This window comes from Aulonocara stuartgranti (assembly GCF_965226115.1).
Source record: "Aulonocara stuartgranti genome assembly, chromosome: 17".
In the NCBI taxonomy this organism is placed as follows: Eukaryota; Metazoa; Chordata; class Actinopteri; order Cichliformes; family Cichlidae; genus Aulonocara; species Aulonocara stuartgranti.
This window is the reverse complement of record NC_138953.1, coordinates 20,352,205-20,373,332: the sequence shown is the minus strand read 5'-3', so window position 1 is coordinate 20,373,332 and position 21,128 is coordinate 20,352,205. Positions and strand designations below refer to the sequence as shown.

Here is a 21,128-nt window from a genome sequence, read left to right as displayed (position 1 = left end):
GCTGTTAGCCTCTGTTAGCTCCTTCCTTTGAAGTGGATCTAACCCTGTTGGGCTGTGTAACTTTACACTTAACTTTTTATCAGAGGCAAAATATGAATTTTAGGGTATTTTAGGCATAATATTAGCTGATTATGCAAGTTAGTTATGCTACTTCCTATGTGTAACACATAAACACTTTCACAAATTTTAAAACGTATTTTCATTGTTATCAGTTGGAAAATGTATTTTTTGCATAAACATACTTTATTAAGTACTACTCTTTTAATTAAACTTGGCTTGATAGGAGTTTTGAAATACTCACTTCTGTGCATATAAATTCACAAAGTTCAGACTGTACGTCAGAACAAAAACAAACAAAAAAAGACTTTTAGAAAATTTAGAGTGTTTATTTTTTAAGCATTTTTAGATAATGTACATGTCATTTATTCATATCACATTTAAAAAGTCTAAAACAATTTCAAATAAAAAAAATTATATGTATATGAAAACTGTCAGCATAAAACAAAAGTCTAACTAACTACATACAGTGAGGATATAGTAACTGTTTTATATGATTCTAGCATAAGCTAGACAACACCATCCTAAATCTTATATGGGACAATGTTCTTTAGCATAAACATAGAATCTAAAACTAAAAAATTAAAATAAAACAATGTTGTGGATCTGATATGGTTTTCAGTGGCAGTAGTTTCAAACTATTTGTGTAAAAAGTTTTACATCCTTTAAATGTTACATAATTTGTGACAACATATCTGATAAATCTGTACATATTAATCAAACTAAATGACTTGATTTGACACACACACACACACACACACACACACACACACACACACACACACACACACACACACACACACACACACACACACACACACAAGGTCTGTGTACAGTTATTAAATGCAGGTGATTTTCTTTATGTGGCTGCCAAACGTTTGTTTATGCTGCAAACCCCCTGACCAACTGTCACCGGTTAGTTGTAAGAATCTTGATTAATCCTAAAACAAAATTTTTCAGTGGTTAATTCAGATATTAGGTGGGTTTTTGAGGTGAAAAGAAAAGATAATTTAGCCCAGGGCTTCAGTTTGTTTGAGTTAGCAGTACATTTCATCAAGGCTTTTAATGGCTTCCTCTTTAGAGATTTTTTTCCAGTCATCAGGAATCTCTCCTCTGCCCTGGAATTTTAGATTATAGTGCTCTTCCAGTGTGTTTTGAAATCGGCACACAAACCATTTCCAGTACGATAGTCTCGACCCATCGGGAGTGATTCTCCATGTGGCATACTTTGAGCCAGCAGTTCTGTATTGTTTATAAGGAATGCTTTCCTCTGAATCATGATGAGGGTAAAACCTGCCTTCGCTCGAAACGTTTGTTGTGCAGAAAGTGATGCACAACTCCTCTGTGCCTTTGTAGTGCCATCCTTGGATCCCATTAGGTCGATGGAAAGGGACGCTGTGGTCATCGGGACTGTGATCTTCAATAGTGTTGATACAAACAGCGGAACAGAATGGACACTTTACCCAGCAACGCTTACACAGCTGATCTGTGAGGATTTCATCCGGCTTCAGTCTGGATTCCTTCAAGTTTTCCAGTGACATGGTGCTCATCTGCACAATGATGGCAGCAAATCCTTTCTCTATCTCTCCCTTCAGAAAGTTAAAATCATTTATGTCACTGAAGTTTTGAGAACAAATGGGATCCAGAGTAAGCTTATCATTTAGCGCACTGGAAAACTCCTTCAGCCACCTGTCTGCCTCTCCTCCCTGAGTTTGGACTTTATGTGTTGCAGTAAATAAAGCTTGACTAACAAGTGAGTTGATGTCAAGAACGTTTTTCTCAAGTAAATTCATGGCTTCATCCTTGTGATCTTTGAAGATGTATTTCTCTACTGCTGCTGTGATAAAAGCTTTTGTATGTTTCCTTGGGTTCTTGATGTAGGTGATGAAATCATCAAAGACTTCTTTCTCAGCGAGGGACTTCAGTATATGTTTTTCCAAGTCCAGAGTGTTGCCACTGAATGCTGGGAAATTGCACTTCATCTGGTCAGCCAGATCAATGGCAGTCCTGTTGTAGAGAGCCTCAACAGTGGAAGCTTTCAGCTTTTCACAGATCAGTTCTCCAAGGACAACAGCAGATGAGTTTCCTTTGCAAAAGCTTCTAAAAACTGTGGAAAACTGTGCTTCCTTGCTTTCTAAATATGTGAGTGGATCATTCCTCATTTTGAATTTTTTATGGGACTCGAGAAGCCAAGTCTCTGCTCTGTCGAACACATACAGCAAGAGATCAACTGTAAAATCCTTCTTCAAAGCAAATTTCCTTTCTGACACAAATTTCTCGACTTCATCTTTCACATGTTTGGCAAGTTCATGCAAGTAAGTTGGTGTGTAGCCTCTTGTTACTACAGGTTTACTTTTCAGTGCACCAAGGGACTCGTTTTCAGCTTTTTCAATGAGCGATCTGATTTGTTGTTGTTCTTTAAATGAGAAAGAACTGCTGAAAGCATATTTTTTGTAAAGATCTACCACAGTCCCCAGAAATTTTGGTCCACTTGTCTTCAGGTAGTCTGAATAATCACCAATCTCAGATATTTTCTTGTATCTCCCACGTCTTTTTGATTCATCTACAAAAGCCAGTTCAAAACCGAGTTCTTGAAGAATAGTACAATAATCTTCTTCCAAGTTGACGTCTACAACTGTTTTAGTATCTGCTGTTAATTCAGTAATCCAGCCGCTCCAAACAGAGTTGAACTGTTTGTTAAGCTCTTCTTCATCTCTGACTTTATCCTTCAGTTGCTGAGCGAGCTCTTTGCTCTTCTGTAGCAGCTTGTTCTCAAAGCCTGTCTTATCATCATCCAACTGTTTACATGCTTTCTTCTGGAGGATAACTCCATCAAGTTTTGTTTTTAATCTGCTCACCTGCTCATCATAAAACTCACTGATTTTGATTTCAAATCGTCCTCTCCACTGAGTCAACATTTCTTTATCCTTGTCACTCTCAAAGTATGTTTTTATCGCTTTCCTAATTTCTTTAAATGTTTTGCTTGTTTCCTCCAAAAGATACTTCTTCTCAACCTTGTCAAGATCACCATTTTCAATTCTGTTATGAAGCTGTTCTTCAGTGGTCAACATCTTGCTTCTAAGGGCCCAGGTCCAGTTCCCATACTGAACCTCAAGTTTTCTGTATACTGCGATTTCAAGTGTGTTTTTAAAACTGAAAACAAAGCTTTCATTCAGAAGGGCATTCCACAGGTCCTCAACTTTGGTCTTGAACTGAGAGAGTGTGATTCCAGCAGACTTTGAAGCTTTAGACAGGATGACGTCCTTTAGTTCTTGGATGCTCTCACTGTAACCTGGATTTGGAGGAGCCATGGGTGGACTGCCCTCCCATAGCTGGGCACAGTATTTCACATCTTTTTGCACATCAAATTCAATGACATCACTGAAGCACTCTGCATCGCAAACCTCCTCTTCAGCTGCTAGCTTGGTCATCTGGTCCAGTTTTTCCTGCAGGCGTCTCTTTCCATCCATGTTTTTCTCTGCTGCTGCCACATCTGTAACATTCTGGTGAACAAACACACAACTGGGAGAAAGATGAACTTTCTTCATCCTCATGAAAGCCTGAACAACAATCTGCAGAATGTCCTGCATCTCAGATGGATTCTCTCCAAAGATGTTGATCAATGTCAAGTTTCCCAGACCAACAACAAATGTTGCCAGTTCATTGTCATGGTGAGGAGTGGCATTACCTTCCAACTCAAGAGCACAGAGTCCTTCAGTGTCCACCACTAGAACATAGTCGGTCTGAAAGTCTTTCTGCATCTCCTCTGATACTTTGAGCAGTTGCATAAAGGCACCTTTGGTGCACCTGCCAGCACTTACTGCAAACTGCAAACCAAACATGGTGTTCAGCATTGTTGATTTTCCACTGCTTTGTAGGCCTAAAACTGACAACACAAAAACTCTCTGGTCACCCAGTTTCTTGATGACTTCCTCTAAAAGACTGGAGATCCACGTTAAAGGCACGTGACCTGCATCTCCATCCATCAGCTCCATTGGATATCCTGATATCATCAACTGTGCAGCCAGCTCAGGATATTTAGACCAGTCAGTGTTGTTTCTCTCCTGCTGTATTTCTCTATGGGCTTCATAGAGCTGTCCCATTTCCCTGAAGATGTGCTCCAAGCCAAAAGATGCAGACTGCAGTTTTTTGGAGATGCCTTCGAGCTCAGCCTGTTTTCTCAATAGCAAATCTGATTTGTCATGTTTGCTTTTCAAAACCAAGACCTCAGACCATGTTTTATTGTAACTTCTGAGAATCAAAGAAAGATAATTTGTGGAGAGCGCATCTATTAAGATCTGAGTCCATTTTAGGAAATATTCTTTGTCTATTGGTGGCAATGATGAGAGGCTTCCAATGAACAGCTCCATCAGTTTACTGCAGGAAGCAGCACATTGTTTCTGACGGATTCTCATCAGTTCTTGTTGCTTTTGACTTCTCTCCTTTTCAATTTCTCCTCTAAGATGAAACAGCTGTTTGTGTATTTTGCACCAGTCACACCAGAGCTGCCCTTGAACAGCAAGAAATTCATCTTTGATCTTCGAGACATCCATGTTGTCTTTTGTGAGCAGATTCATTATTTGCAAAGCAGCAGATTTCCCTCTTTGACAGGCTGGGTCACTTTCATCCACTCTGGTTCCAGAGAGCTCAGCCATGGTTTCAAGATGGAAAAATGGCTTCAAGTTGGAACCATCTGGAGAAGATAAAACTTCTCTAATTATCTTTTTCAGCTGTTCAGATACATCCGCTTGGTTTTTATCTTTGAGCCCGATAATGTATTTTCCATTTTTTGTCTTAACATCATAGCAGTCATCAACAGTGACACAAATGAGCGACTTCTTGGACTTAAAAAGAGTTGCTATGAAAGAACTACTTTCTTTGTTTTTCTGCAGAGTTTCAACAAGAAAAATATTGATGGAGGATTTTTCAATCAATATTTCACACTGTTCTTGAAGTGACAGCGCATCACCATGAAGATTACAAAAGGCAATGCAGTCATTGAAGGCATCATTGGGTTTTCCAGCAGGACAGTACCAGGCAATCTCTGCCACACCATCCATCAGATGGCGAGACTTGATGCTTCCTAAGCAGTTTCTGTGGAAGAAGGTGCTGTGACGATCGTTGAGCAAAGTGTTCATCAGCTGAGATTTAGACACTGACAAAGAACCCAGGCGGAAAAATGACACCAAGGGTGTCTGAGCTTTGTAGACTGGGATGTTCTTCATGGTGACAATTTGTGAGTCAGGTTCGATTTGAGTTACCTTCCAGCTTTTTGTTATTTGTCTGAATGTCCACAAAGGACACACAATCTCCTTTGATACTGGGTCAGGAACAAGCAAAGGTAAGGCATACTGACACTGAGCGAGCTTTGCAATTATGATCTGTTTAAGGAAGCTGTCTGAGCAGTGATATACTGCCATCTGAACATCCATTGGATGCAGAGGAGTCTGTTCTTTCTCATGTGTGTCTACGCTTGTTCTCAATAAAGCCTCTAAATCACCGTCATCCGTCTCAGTGATTTCAGACACCGTGGGATTTAAATAGGCCATCTCAAGACTGTCTGTTCTTACAAGAATACATCTGGCCCTGTAGTCTAACATCATCAGTCTGTAGAGAAACATCTGAGCTAGATCTTTCTCAGATGTGATGTGGTGCAGTTTTATAGGTGGGCGTATTTGAAAAAAATCTTCTACTGAAAACTTGAGTTGGAGTTTGTCTTGAAGATGAAGTCTGCTGAGCAGTGTCTCAAATTGTCGATGGCATGACTTCTTCTGTGAGAATGAAATTAAAATATCTTGTCACATTAAAGAACAAACCAAATATTCATTTCGATCATTTGATAGAAATGTTTATTCTCCTACCTCCTCTTCATTTTCACTCGCGTCATTATCTGACGTTCCTGCGGGATATCAATGAAGCAGAACCAAGCAAGTTGGAATCAGCACATTTCTGTATACACACACACACACACACACACACACACACACACATATATATATATATATATATATATATATATATATATATATATATATATATATATATATATATATTAGGGGTGCAACGATACACAAAATTCACGGTTCAGTTCGGTTCGATACTTTGGTGTCACGGTTCGATATTTTTTCGATACAAAAAAAATGTTCATGCCTTCTTAATTTGTCATTTATTAAAATTATAAATATATATTTTAACTCAAAAGTACAGTTTTTAAATTTAACCCTAACCCTTGTACGTGTTTTTTATTTTGACAGCGAATGCGCACCTGCGGACCACTTATGTGCAGCCCTGGTTATTTAGCTCGTCATATTGCAGCCACAGAAATTATTTTGTCCATGAAACCATAAAGCTGCACTTTCTTTTTGCCTTATAGTCTGATTTGTCATAACTTCTCTGTTTTGTGGTAAGCTTTTCTTTGGCTGTCACTTCTTCACCCTGACCTGTCTTATTTGGCTCAGCAGAACTGAAATGCTTTTACACACTCACTCACATAAGCTCAGCGATTCTCTGCGCGATCAACCTCTCACATGTTTAAGCTTGCTGCGGGAGATTTCACTTGTCATGTTTGCATAGTAAGCTAACGATTAATAAGACGATGTCAGAGGAATTGGTGCACAAATTATCATCACTCACAGATCAGTGCTGTCGCTCTCTATACACAGTTCGCACGATTGCAAAGTGAAAGCAAAAAAACAAGCGCAAATTCAAACGCGATTTCAATATGTCACATATTGACAGTGGCTCACCGATGCCAATGACATAATTACCCAGCTACATTTCCGAAAGAATGCAAAAGCATTGACATATATTTTTCTTCCTACAATAGCCCGACTGGAAAAATCGCTAGCTCCGGGACGTCGGGCTAGCGATATTGCAAGCCCTGTATCTGATTGAGGAATCACTCATCTTTGGAAAAGAGAGTTTATTACAGAGAAATGTCTCTTTCCAAAATAAAAGCTATACTATCCGCTTCTTCTGGGCTATATTCTCAGCAGCATAAGGAGAATCATGTGCTAACAGCTGTCTAAATGACTCGGCTAAAGTTAGTAGCATGCTTGTTGTTTTTGTCTTTGCACTAGGATGATGTCGGCGTAAATGTGCAGTCATATTCGTTGTGTTCCCACTAGTGCTTTCAGGTTAATCTCGTTGACGCCACAACATGGCAAATCTCCGTTAACGAGCTACCGCCGATCGCCCCGTGCATGGGGCTAGACGGCCAACACGTTAACGAGCTAACTGCGCTAACACACTAGTTCCCACCCATGTAATTGAGCATTGTGTGGCACATCCAACATACTGTTTTACTTTAGTCCATGACTCGCTTACCTTCAGGGTCATACGCCACATGAAAACCAAAATAATTCCAAACACCACATCTGAATGAGGGTGGGGGAGGTGCCCTGCGCTCTTCCTTCTGACGATGCTGTCTGTGTTGAGCGCTCAGTGGATCTGCGCTCGACAGTGCAGCCTAGGCGGAGTAGTCGAACGCAGATTCACTGAGCGCTCAACACAGACAGCATCGTCAGAAGGAAAGTTGATAAAATAAATTACAAATGTTGTATTGTTCGATACATATGCGTACCGAACCGAAAGCACTGTATCGAACGGTTCAATATCGATACGAATATCGTTGCACCCCTAATATATATATATATATATATAAAACAAAAACACCCAGCACGCCCCTGCGGGCGGTTTATCCTTCAAGCTCGGGTCCTCTACCAGAGGCCTAGGAGCTTGAGGGTCCTGCGCAGTATCTTAGCTGTTCCCAGGACTGCGCTCTTCTGGACAGAGATCTCCGATGTTATTCCCGGGATCTGCTGGAGCCACTCGCCTAGCTTGGGAGTCACCGCACCTAGTGCTCCGATTACCATGGGGACCACCGTTACCTTCACCTTCCACATCCTCTCGAGCTCTTCTCTGAGCCCTTGGTATTTCTCCAGCTTCTCGTGTTCCTTCTTCCTGATATTGCTGTCATTCGGAACCGCTACATCGATCACTACGGCCGTCTTCTTCTGTTTGTCTACCACCACTATGTCCGGTTGGTTAGCCACCACCATTTTGTCCGTCTGTATCTGGAAGTCCCACAGGATCTTAGCTCGGTCATTCTCCACCACCCTTGGGGGCATCTCCCATTTTGACCTCGGGACTTCCAGATTATACTCGGCACAGATGTTCCTGTACACTATGCCGGCCACTTAGTTATGGCGTTCCATGTATGCCTTGCCTGCTAGCATCTTGCACCCTGCTGTTATGTGCTGGATTGTCTCTGGGGCATCTTTACACAGCCTGCACCTGGGGTCTTGCCTGGTGTGATAGACCCCAGCCTCTATGGATCTTGTGCTCAGAGCTTGTTCTTGTGCTGCCATGATTAGTGCCTCTGTGCTGTCTTTCAGTCCAGCTTTGTCCAGCCACTGGTAGGATTTCTGGATATCAGCCACCTCCTCTATCTGCCGGTGGTACATACCGTGCAGGGGCCTGTCCTTCCATGATGGTTCCTCGTCTCCCTCCTCTTTCTTGGGTTTCTGCTGCCTGAGGTATTCACTGAGCACTCGGTCAGTTGGGGCCATCTTCCCAATGTATTCTTGGATGTTCGTTGTCTCATCCTGGACTGTGGTGCTGACACTCACCAGTCCCCGGCCCCCTTCCTTCCGCTTAGCGTACAGCCTCAGGGTGCTGGACTTGGGGTGAAACCCTCCATGCATGGTAAGGAGCTTTCTTGTCTTTATGTCAGTGGCTTCTATCTCCTCCTTTGGCCAGCCTATTACCCCAGCAGGGTACCTGATCACGGGCAGGGCGTACGTGTTGATGGCCCGGATCTTGTTCTTACCATTCAGCTGACTCCTCAGGACTTGCCTGACCCTCTGCAGGTACTTGGTGTTTGCAGCTTTTCTAGCGGCCTCTTCCTGGTTCCCATTCGCCTGTGGGATCCCCAAGTACTTGTAACTGTCCTCTATGTCTGCAATGTTGCCTTCTGGTAGTTCAATCCCCTCAGTTCTGACTACCTTCCCTCTCTTTGTTACCATCCGACTACACTTCTCCAGTCCGAACGACATTCCAATGTCATTGCTGTATAGCCTGGTAGTGTGGATCAGTGAATCAATGTCTCGTTCACTCTTGGCATACAGCTTGATGTCATCCATGTACAGGAGGTGGCTGACAACTGCTCCGTTCCGTAGTCGGTATCCAGTCTTGTTAATGATCTCACTGAGGGGGTTCAGGCCTATGCAGAACAGCAGTGGGGACAGAGCATCTCCTTGGTAGATCCCGCACTTGATGGTGACTTGTGCTATGGGCTTGGAGTTGGCCTCTAGTGTTGTACGCCACATCCCCATTGAGTTCCTGATGAAGGCTCTTAGGGTCCCATTGATCTTGTACAATTCTAGGCATTCCAGTATCCAGCTGTGGGGCATTGAGTCATAGGCCTTCTTGTAATCAATCCAGGCAGTGCACAGGTTGGTCAGTCTGGTCTTGCAGTCTCGGCTGATTGTTCTGTCTACCAGTAGCTGGTGTTTTGCGCCTCTGGTATTCTTGCCAATCCCTTTCTGTGTCCCGCTCATGTATTGACCCATGTGCCTGTTCATCTTAGCCGATATGATGCCTGACAGGAGCTTCCATGTAGTACTGAGGCAGGTTATTGGTCGGTAGTTGGAGGGGACCGGTCCCTTCTTGGGGTCCTTGGGGATCAGGACCGTCCGACCTTCGGTTAGCCATTCCGGGTGTCTCTCGTTAACTAGCAGCTGGTTCATTTGTGCTGCCAGACACTCGTGGAGTGCAGTCAGCTTCTTCAGCCAGTAAGCGTGAACCATGTCGGTGCTGTCCAACTCTTCATACTGGAGACCCTTTCTTGGATATCTGCCACTGTGATGGTTACTGGACCCTGTTCAGGGAGGTCGCTGTGGTCAGCCCTCAGATCCTCTAGCCACTGAGCATTGCCGTTATGGGTTGCATCCTTCTCCCATATGCTCTTCCAGTATTGCTCCGTCTCCAGTGGTGCTGTTCTCTTATTGTTCCCTTGCCACTGAGAGTACACCTTTGCTGGTTCTGTGGAGAACAGCTGGTCGCACCTTTCTGCAACTCCGTTAGTTGGCTAACCTCCCTCCGTGCTACTTTGATCTTGCCCTCTAGCCTCCTTCTCCATGGAGGGTACTGCCCCTTGTGGCTGTTCAACTTGTAGCCAAGCATCTCACTGATCACTGTTGCCGTATTGTAGATCAGCTTGTTAGTGTCGGTAATCGTGGTTGTAGGTATTGCCCGTAGTGCTGCATTAACATCATCTAGCAGACCTTCTGAGGGTTGATCCGGGCGACGTCCGAGCCGGCATGCCTTCATATTTACCTGTCTCGCTCATGTCTGCGGTAGGCTCGCTTAGCATAGGGGGTCTAGCCTTAGGACCCTTACTGGATACAGACGCCCCAGGCAGGAATCGAACTTGCGATCCTCTGTTCCAAAGGCGTGTAGTCTAACCACTACGCTATCCAGCTGCTTTGGTTCCCTGACCGGGAATCGAACCCGGGCCGCGGCGGTGAGAGCGCCGAATCCTAGCCACTAGACCACCAGGGAACACACACATATATATATATATATATATATATATATATATATATATGTGTGTGTGTGTGTGTGTGTGTGTGTGTGTGTGTGTGTGTGTGTGTGTGTGTGTGTGTGTGTGTGTGTGTGTGAGATATGTATATGTTTTGCTATTGTGTATGATCAAAGTTCAAATAGAAAATATTACCCTTCTTATTGGCTTCAGCTGTCGCTTGAATCTTGATTATAGAGTTTTCTGCTGGTGCTGCAGTGTCATTACTCTTTGACTGTATGTCTTCATTCATAGTGTAGCTCTAAAAAACAGATATTTTAACTTAGCGTGCAGGTAGAGCCACCGACCTTTATAACAAAATGATGACAAGCTCTTGATTTTTTGTGAAATCAAGGTCTTTCTCGCTCTCAAATGACAGTGTTAACCACTCGATAACTGAAAACTTAATTTATCTCATCAAATTCTTGTTATTTAACCTCAGCTGTTATGGCTAGAAATTACTTTCTTCACAAATAAAATTTTAAGCATTAGAGAATAAAACATATTGATAAACATCTCACACATGTATCGTAACTTGTTGCTCCCTGTCAGTATTCAACAAAGACTGAACCAAAATGAAGCAGTTTGTGAAAAACTACGTAAGATAAACCAGTCCACCCCAGGATTAAGTAAACTGCAGAACCACTTTTAGCAGCAATAACTTGAAGTGATCACTCTTTCACATCGTTGCTTCAATTCTTTGAGATTTGTGGTCGTTTATTTTTGCACAGCTCTCTTAAACTCCCACCACAGAATATCAGTTGGGTTGAGGTCTGGTATTTCACTGGACAATTTCAACACATTTGTTCTTTTCTTTTTCAGCCTTTCTGTTGTAGATTTGTTGTGTGACATTTAGTTCAAAATATCTTTTGACTTCTTTAGTATACAGACTTCCTGGATGACTCAGCGACTGTAAGGTTTTCTGTGGATGCAAAATCATCACGTCTCAACCACAGTGCAGACAGTTGGCTTGAGGTGTTTGCGGTGATATGCTGAGTTTGGTTTTATGCATTATGGGTACACATCTCCACTCTGTTCTCATCTGTCCGAAGTGCATTGTTCCAGATATATTTTGTGGTTTGTTCATATGAAGCTTTGCAAATCTAAACTTTTTTTTAGAGAGAGAATAGAGACTTTCTCCTGCAGACCTTCCAAAGAACCTGTATTTGTTCAGTCCTTTTCTACTGACATGACGGTTAACATTTAGTATGCTAACTGGGGCATGTAGAGTCAAGAGCTCTCATGCTTTTGCAGTTTCTCTGATCATTTCACGTCCGACATTTATGTCCACTCCTTGGAAGATTGTATTAACACACATTTCTCACACTGCTCCAGATCTGCACATTGCCAAAACTTGGTCACAGTTGATGACGATGGTGTACTTAGTTTTTAACACACTGCTACTGCAGTTTGGCTTTTTTTTCCTGTTAAATAAATGATGACATTGTGTAGTCTGTCATGTTTTGTTGTGCACCTGAGGTTGTGTTTCAGAACCTGGTAAGGAACAGATGATTGTATTATATTTGTAAAACAAAAAAATTGACAGTGTACTTTCTTTTCATCAGAGTAGACTGCTATAAGTAGACTTAGAGGAGCAGTTTGGTGTTCATTTTGCTATGACAGTGAACAGGGACGATACAAAGACTTCATCTTTACCTCTGTTTCAGCTGCGCTCTTCGCTGACTCCTCTCCTGCAGGGTAAGTTAACAACAGGCAGGTTAAAAGATCGAACATTGAAGAAATGCTTTATCAAGTGTCAAAATATGTTATTTTGAAGAAATGAATCTCCTTCAGTTAAATATAAAGAGTCTTAGTTGTATTTATACATTGATGTATTAATCGAGATGCTGCCCCTGTCAAAGGTGACCTCTTTACTTTCAATCCGTCCAACTGAAGGATTGGAGCCAAACGTTTTACACACTGCTAAACAGTAACAGAATGAGCAATAATCCATTAACAGAAGTTACGCTTCACAAACTACACTGTGCCTAAAATAAATAACGATACACATATAAAATAAGGTAATGTAAAATAATATGATGTATCAAAAGACTACTGTTGTTAAGATACAAAATAGCACATAAAGTTAGCAAACAAAATTATAACTGTGTGAACAAACTGATAAATTGCCTGTTTAAATGTCACATGATCTGATTTACATCTTCTGATTGGTGGTGCTGAGGACATGGTCACTTTTCAGGACAAAGGGAAGTGACATTTTTGGGTATTTGCTAATAAACCATGTTTTGGAAGAAGGTCAGTGTCTAGAAGTGAACCAGCTCAGTTATTGTGCACACTGACAGCTTTTACATGATATCGCTCATTTTGAATGACGTTTAGACACTTTTGGATCTGAACTGTTGAATCTGTTGGATTTGTAAGACTGTTTATTTCTTTGCAAATGAGCAAAGCATAAAATAGTTATTTCCCTCAATGCATGTTACTGTAGAAGTAAAGTTTTCATTGTTACCCTTCTCAATGTTTAAAGGTTGTGATGGAGTCCAGGTTTCAGATTCTCCTCCTCCTGTTGCGGTGTCTTCTCTTTTCTCTGACTGATCTTCATTTTCGTCTTGTGGCTCAGTCTGAGTAAAGAAGTCACTTGTATGACTTTATTTGCTGGCTGCGATGTCTGAGATTCAAACTGTACATGTGATTTGGCTCTATATAAATAAAACTGAATCGAATTGAACTTGTCATTATGTTCAGAACACAGACGTTGTCCTTTAATGATGAACAAACATTAAAGGGTAAAACATTACCTTTCCTCTGACTTCACGTGTGATCTCCACTTTTTCTTCTACTGCAAGAGGACATAGAAAAGATGATTGTGCAGTCAAGGCAACTGTTCTTTGTTCATGTTATTTGCATATTGTCCATGGTAAATGGGGTTGTACGCCGTCTTAGTGACTGGACATGGATCAATACTCAGTACTGAGTTTTATATTGGTTCAACAAACCGAGAAGATTTTCTGACCACACTGATAACAATGTGTGGAAGGCAGTAATTAGTATGCTGACTCTGAGGTAAATTATTTTGCTGCTTGCAAAAGATATTTGACTTTGTTGTTGCTGTTGCTTTAGTGTAAAGCATAGTGTAAAAACATCGGATTTCATACAGAAATATAACTTTAATTAATGTTTACACATATGTCTCTGTGCTGAGCTTCATGTCTCTTCATAATCATGACAGAGGAAGACATTTTTTCCATTTTTCTGCTGTATGTACGAGTTGTTTTGGGACATGCATTTTTAGAGATCAGAGCTTGAAATATGTACTGAGAATTGTCCAAGAGCAGCCAACAAAAACACTTAAAAGTACTGAAGGAACAGTAAGTAGAGATTACACATTTGATATCTGTAGAAACACAGATTGGACCAAGCTGGACTCCTGTCCTTCAGAGCTTCTCTCCTTTGCACACTTTTGTGTTTAATAAGATTAATAATTCTTCTTCATGTTTAAACTCCAATGTCCAACAAACAACTCCAAAAAATATATTTTAAAATGCTCGGTCAGGCTGTCGTGATTAGATTACCTCTATTATTGGTGGAAGATGGTACAGATGCATTTTCAGTTTCACTTCCTGTGCTTGTAACGTTCAGCTCTAGGTGCTGAGCTTCACCAGTTTTATTCAATAAAGGCTGAGAAAACAGGTAATAAATAACAGGTTAGATCTGAGATAAAATGTTGAAGTGTTTGACTGTAAGGATGTACACAGAAATGCAATTATTTGCAAATCCCATAAACTGATATTTTATTCCTAATAGACCACACAAAAAATAACTGATGTTTAAACTGAGGCATTTTAGTATTTCACTAAAAATACAGGCTCATTTTGAATTTGATAGCAGCAACATGTTTCAGAAAGTAAGTACTTTAGTAGGTACTAAAGACAAACAGCTGGAAGGACATTTACAGCTAATTTGGTTGACAGGTCAGCAACATGAGCAGAGCATTTTAGGGTTTGTGGCAAGTAAAGATAGGCAGAGGTTAATCAATCTGCAAAGGAACTGGGCATTGTGGGTAACAACTATTGCTTGTCATTGGTTTTTGTAGATTTAAGCAAAATGTATCTTATGGACATGTTTGTATTGTATATCTTGAAATGTAACTCTTAGAAAATGAATATGTGTGACAGCTGTACGATTAAATGTGAGAATTATATATATATATATATATATATATTACCTTTGTTGTCGTTTCACTTTCATCCAACTCATCTATGGAAAAAGAAAAAAAAACACAACTTATACATAATGTCAGGTTTGATTACTACATTTAAGTCCTGAATGTTTCAGTTTGTTACTTTTAAAGTAACAACAGTCGCCTCAAAGCACATTACACTATGCAGTCCCCTATGAGCAGCGCCTAGCGTCAGTGGGAAGGAAGAACACCCTTTTGAAACGAGTAGACCTCTGGCAGAAACAGACGGGCAGCAATCAATGCAACCAGCTAGAAAGGTGAGAAAGAAGAAAAAAGAAGTGCATAGGGAGAAAAGACAAAATGCAAGAGCTCAGACTGAAGTAAATGATCCGCATTGTGAAGAAGTGAACAAGCCCGCTCAACTGTGGGATAACATGGTACTATGAGGTATTTCAGATACGATGAAGTATTGTACATTCAAATCTGGATTTAATAGGAAGTCAGGGAAATAAGCTGATCCAGCAGACATGCCAGTGCAGGCCCACAGTGGGTAGATGTGGGTGTATTGTGGAACTGTAGGTGTGACAAATCCACATTTATCTCATGGAATATGGGGCCCAAGTGGTTGTGCAGACACAGGGTCCACAGCAGTTTTGCCCTGTTGGGTCCTCATGAGGGAAACCCATCATGGGCTCCATCAAGCAGATAAAATAAATGAAGTGAACGACTTTATATAAATGTAGGTCAGATGATTTATCACTTACTTGCGATTTAGTTATCAATGTTCAGTTTCTACGACTGTAAAGAGCAATTAAAACGTTAAGTGTGCTACATTAGCAGTTTGAGTTGTATCTAATAATTCATTAAAACAGATGAATGTTACAGTCAGTATTTAGCAATGCTGGCTCTTCACCATAAAATGTCTTTAACGGTGGCTGCTGGAGTCTCTAGTTTATGTTTGAGTTTTTTTCTCAGTGGGTTTATTCCAAAGTGGGAAAATCAATTTGAGAATAAGAATGAATTATGCTTCCTTATCATGGTCTCCAAGCCGGCATGGGTTCCTCGCTGCTTGGAAAGACTGGCTCAGGCATTGCTAACAAGGAGTAGGCTTCTTCGGCCTGCACTGACTAAAGAGCCCGGTTAGCTGACAGTTTATTTTGAACAATGTGGAACATTAAACCTGCCATCTACAACTACAAAACAGTCACATTTATTATATGCACCACTTAGCAGGGCTGTGGAGTGTTGGTGAAACAGCTGCAGAGCCAGAAGCACATAGTTAGTTTGCTAACGGTTAAGCTAGTTCACCTAAAAAAACACACTCATTACAGAAATGCTACAGGCACAGTCTGCAGTTAGTTATACGGGGTCCCTGCCTAATTTGTGTTTTACAAGCAGAACGAGTGTGCTATTTAAAAGATGAATTAATCAACTACAAAATCAGCTAGCAGCAGAACACCAGTGTGTACAGAGAGATCACAGTAAATGACACAGTACCGTCTGTGGCACAGCAACAGCAACACAAACGGAAGATTTTACACTTTCTTCTTTTTCTACAAAGTCTACGGTTTCTTTTTCCTCCTTTCTTTTCTGCTGTCTGCTCAAGCTCCTCCATCTCGGTGGATTTTCATCCAAGCAGAAGATCAGTAGTGTAATCTATCAGAGATGATTCAAAAAGACAGATTAAAACAGAAAATTACAGAAAACAGAAAATTAAATAACTGCATCTTGGTTTCATTTTGAATCAAGGAAAAAAACCACAACTTTATCATAGCAGCAGATTGCAGAAATGAACTTTAAACAACTAATGTGCTTTTCCCCAAAACAAATACAGAATAAACTGCGACCTTAGCAGGTCAGCAAACAGATTTCAGCGGAGAGCTACTGTTGCCCAGACTAACAAGAAGACATAGTGACACAAACTGAAAACCGGTTCTGAATTTAGTAAAATTAGAAGTACCACACTGTGAAAACACCTGATTATAAGAAAAGCTTCATAATATTAGCATTTCTGAAATCTAACACTTTGTTGTTGTATTAAAAACAACCCCAAAGTGAAACTGACCACACTTGAGTGAACATGCTGCTTTTGGTTTTCTTTTCCATCTACATGTGAACCAACCCCTTCACCCTGCCTGCTATCCTTCATTCACAAATCACCCCTGACACACTTGTTCCATTGAAAACATTAACTTCTATAATTACAAGGCTATACATGTCTTGTGATCCACAATGCTGGCACTGTGTCTGTGCACGTGTGATGTGATCTGTGTGCGTGATGATTTGTGTTTGTGATGTGTAATGAATGATTTTCAACTGCAAAGAATGTCACAAATATTTGCAGACCTTTGACTGCACATGAAGTTTTTGAGCTTTTTGAGATTTGTGAAGTTAAACAAAAAATGATCCGTGGTCAGAAGTCATCATAATGTGTTTTGGTAAATATGAACCATTTTCAGTGTTTCTTTACATCTGGCTTTGACTGCGTCCTCTCTAAGGTCACTAAGAATGAAAAGGTGGCTTTTTCCCTGTTTTTGTTTTTTTAACTTTTGTCTCTGACTTGAAGGTTTTTTTCTTCTTCCTTTATATATTAACTGTCTACTTTGTTACCTTTACAAATGTGCTGATTCCTGCATTGACTGCAGTCCTTCAGTTTGTGGACAGAAACAAATGAGTTCTCAGTCATTTTCCTATCATGTAAAAAAAAAACATCTGCATCTGAACAGGGACTCAGACCAAACTACCTAGTTATCTGTCAGCTGCTCTAACGACTGTCTTTTGCCTTAGAACTGCTCCTGATTATATTGTATGTATAAAAATGTTAAACTAATATTTTTGAAAGCCCACATAAGAATGGAGGAATATGGCAGCAGGGACTTTACCGATGAGCAAAGAGTGGAGAGTACCAAACTTGTCAACTAGACAAAACTGACAGTAAAAGGAAGCTCAACCACATCAAATGTGAAAGCAGCAAATATGAAAGTTCATTCAAAAGTTCAAAGTTTGGTAACAGTTTTTCACAAGAAAACTAAGTAAAAACAATGTGTATAAGATGGATAAATTAAAGGAAAGCCCAACATAAAGCATCTTAGACCACATGCTGGATGATCATGTGCTGCAAGAACAGGTTTAGTGCTTGTTGGCATTTATTCTCCAAGTATTTCTGGAGGGATGAGCACAGTTCTTAAGAAAATAAATTCCCAGATTTGGTGTTTTAACCACAATATGGGAATATGTGCATATCTTTGTGGTCAGACGTTTACATCCACTCATCATGGGCATGAATGTCAGGGCAGTTTTGGGCTTTTCACAGTTTCCTCGAACTGTTCTTGATTACACAGCATACCTCCTTGATGACTTAATCCACACACAGTCCAAAATATACAGACAAGCTCAAATACAGACATACGCTCGCATTAATATAGGGTTTAACTTTTTGCCTTCAACAAATTTCTGGCCTAAATACAGTTGGATATTTGACCAGAATTAGCAGAATGTATTTAAATTCATGCCATGAATCCATGATTAGTGTTTGTAACTCTCTGATCACAGCTGCACGATTCACTGTCATCCTTATTAAACCTTTTAACCCTGGTAGAGCTAACTCGGCTTTGCAGTGAATGAAAGTAACCGACACACACACACACACATGCGTGTACTCACACACAAAAATGTTCCACAGTTAATACGTACTCACCTTTCCTTTGTGTTTCTGAGCTCGGTCCAGTTTGTGTAGATGCAGCTGCGTCTCAGTGAATCTTATCAGCACTGTTTTATAGAGTTCAGCGACCTTTGACTGGAGATCTGCCCCTGACAAAGCCTTCCCACAGGCTTTGAGCCAATGTCATGTAGTGTGAGAGGTGAATGAAAGTAAAAGTAAAAGTATGATATCATTGCTGCATTATAACATTTACCAGAAATGTTGTGGCTTAGAAGAAACTGTGGGCTCTTCATAACTGAGCATCCACATCAACATTTGTCTTTTTCTCTTCATGCAATTGGCTCAAGATCTATCAGATCATTACAGTGTTCAGTTCTTTAGAGACTTTAAAGCTCTTAAAGAGGATACATTTCTCCAGACACTGCAGGTGGTTATTTACACATGCAGTTGATTATTGTGCTGATAGGGTGTGGTCTGTGGTTCAGAACAAAGAAACAATGTGTGCAGGTGCATGTGGGGGATTCCCGTAGTGCCACTATGCTACAGCCACACTGTAATGTTTTACACAAAACCAATAATTAAGATGAATGTACTCTGAATGGTATTTGCAAACTGTGTTAAATAAACCGTTGAACCCCACCAGCTTTTAAACTCACACGACTGGAACATCTTACTTTGACAGTCATCGGTTCATTTCAGTCTCCACTTTTTAAAAGAGTCAAGTGTCTCATCAGATTTAAAATTAAAAGCATTTCCATAATATTATATTAAACCCTCTGGAATAAATGCACGAATAAATCACCACATAAACAGTACATATAACTACATGCAAGGTCTTATACAGGAGCATAACTGCTTCTAAATTTAAAACTTAAAATTCAGTTATGTTAGCTTGTGACAAATGTTAAGAGATATCTTTTTTTAATTTCATATATTGAAAAAAGCTCTTGCTGTGGATAAAAGTTAGCTCATTCCTCTTAAACAAGTATCCACCCATTCACAATGTTTTAAAAAAGATGTTTTTGTTTAGAAAGATGAAGACAGAAAGCTTAAGTACTGTTTCTAATGTCTATCTGAGTGGCAAGCCTACAGCCAGTATTGGTATTATCAGAGTCATTTTATGTTTCTAAGATGTTGAATTAGTTATTTAATTGCATTTCTGAACAGAAAATTTTGTTTCCGTATTTGAATGTTCTGCTTGATTAATTTCTTAGAGAAGTTCGGTGTGATGAAGGAAGATTTGATACATATAGCACTAAACATCATAGAAGACATTTGAGATAGTGGACCATATAGCATAACATCAACATAATGGCTGAAGTGAACATGGTTGTAGAGTATATGACCCAAACAGCATAGAAAATAAAATAAGGCCAAGATTTGACTCCTGGGATATTCCACTATATAGAACAAAACCTCCTGCTGTATCCTTTACAATGATACCATGGTCAACTCAGATCCAAGAGAAAGGTCTTTAGGTCAGTCTAAGCGAATTAACTTTGGTTAGATTTTTGAGTAGAACAAGCAGTGCAGAGGTTTCTACAAGACTGGGATCTGAACTAAATCTAAACAAATATCCCAACATTACACTGAATATAAACTCAAAGCTTACTCTGAAACTAACGAAAACAAAACTAAAAGTAAATATACTAATAAAAAGTTAACTGAATAAAAAAAAAACCCTCGTAAAAATAATAACTAATGAAAAATACTGAAAATACTGTTGATGAGTATCTGTTCAAAACATACAACATGCAAACATGCAAAATTATTTTTTAAATATTGACCTTTTTACTTTATTAAATGGGTGTAGACATCAATCTATGAGTAATTTCTTTCATCAGAGGTCCAAAGGAAAGGCTTAAGGTCTAGGTAGGGTGGCACATACCTCTTCAGTGACAAAAATATGTCAAAATATATGTAAATGGAGTCAACAAAATATCCACAAAAGCACTTTAAAACCATTTATTTATCATTATGTCTTCTAAGAAAACAGACATTTTAGGGACAGTGCGACTGTACAGTTATTGGATAAGGTTTGATAAGGCGTGACCAGCAGCAGTGGCAGAGCCTCACACTGGTAATATTTCTGCTGTAAAATTCCTGCAGTCGAGTTTTTTAATGTCACATGATCTCTGTGATGTTTTTCCTGACATGAACTCATAACACGTTGAACAAACAGTGCTGTTTGTCTCTACCGAAGGCCTTCTCTGTGTCTAAAGATGTGCAACTGCTTTCTGAAATATGTTTTGGAGCAGAGGTGTTTTTTTCAGGAACGGCAGTGCTAAGTTTTATGTGTTTGCCTCCCATCCAAGTAGACTGGGAGGCAGAGCCTTCAGCTTTCAGGCCCCTCGTCTGTGGAACCAGCTCCCAGCTTGGATTCTGAGAAGAAGAGGAACAATATTTGTCTTAAGGAGTAGCTGTCCTGCTGTGCTTTGCTTCATCAGTGATTGTTGATCAACCACTGACCTCCAAGCCCTTTGTTCCTTCAGTGGTGCTAGTTTCAGTCATTATGCAAATGTACTGTTTATAAGATTGGGAAAACCTGCAGTCACCTAGACCGAAGAAGTCACTTGGATGAGTGATGAAACGTTTCTCCCAATAAAAACGTTACGTCCAGAAGAAAAGAAACTTTTTGGGATTTCCTTCCTCGGATGATTGAACATGCACCAAGACATTTGTCTCAC

General features: G+C 40.2%; 1 protein-coding gene across 1 annotated transcript; it reads right to left on the bottom strand.

The window, feature by feature from the left end:
* Positions 1-417: 417 nt before the first annotated feature.
* On the bottom strand, positions 418-18,617 carry LOC309692733 (interferon-induced very large GTPase 1-like). The gene is made up of 10 exons (XM_082511516.1): positions 18,478-18,617; positions 16,278-16,436; positions 14,826-14,857; positions 14,173-14,278; positions 13,399-13,439; positions 13,110-13,221; positions 12,296-12,330; positions 10,796-10,901; positions 5,919-5,956; positions 418-5,828 (listed from the first exon to the last, which is right to left on the bottom strand). Exons 2-10 carry the CDS (start codon positions 16,393-16,395, stop codon positions 1,095-1,097), a joined length of 5,322 nt encoding a protein of 1,773 aa, XP_082367642.1. The 5' UTR covers positions 16,396-16,436; positions 18,478-18,617; the 3' UTR covers positions 418-1,094.
* Positions 18,618-21,128: the final 2,511 nt, after the last annotated feature.

Excerpts from the sequence above, each read along its gene's own strand:
- LOC309692733 (XM_082511516.1), bottom strand. The coding sequence starts at position 16,395 with ATGGAGGAGCTTGAGCAGACAGCAGAAAAGAAAGGAGGAAAAAGAAAC. Across the intron at positions 14,279-14,825 it reads AAAGTGAAACGACAACAAAG|CCTTTATTGAATAAAACTGG; the intron begins GTAATATATATA and ends CTGTTTTCTCAG. Across the intron at positions 13,440-14,172 it reads ATCTTCCACCAATAATAGAG|TAGAAGAAAAAGTGGAGATC; the intron begins GTAATCTAATCA and ends GTCCTCTTGCAG.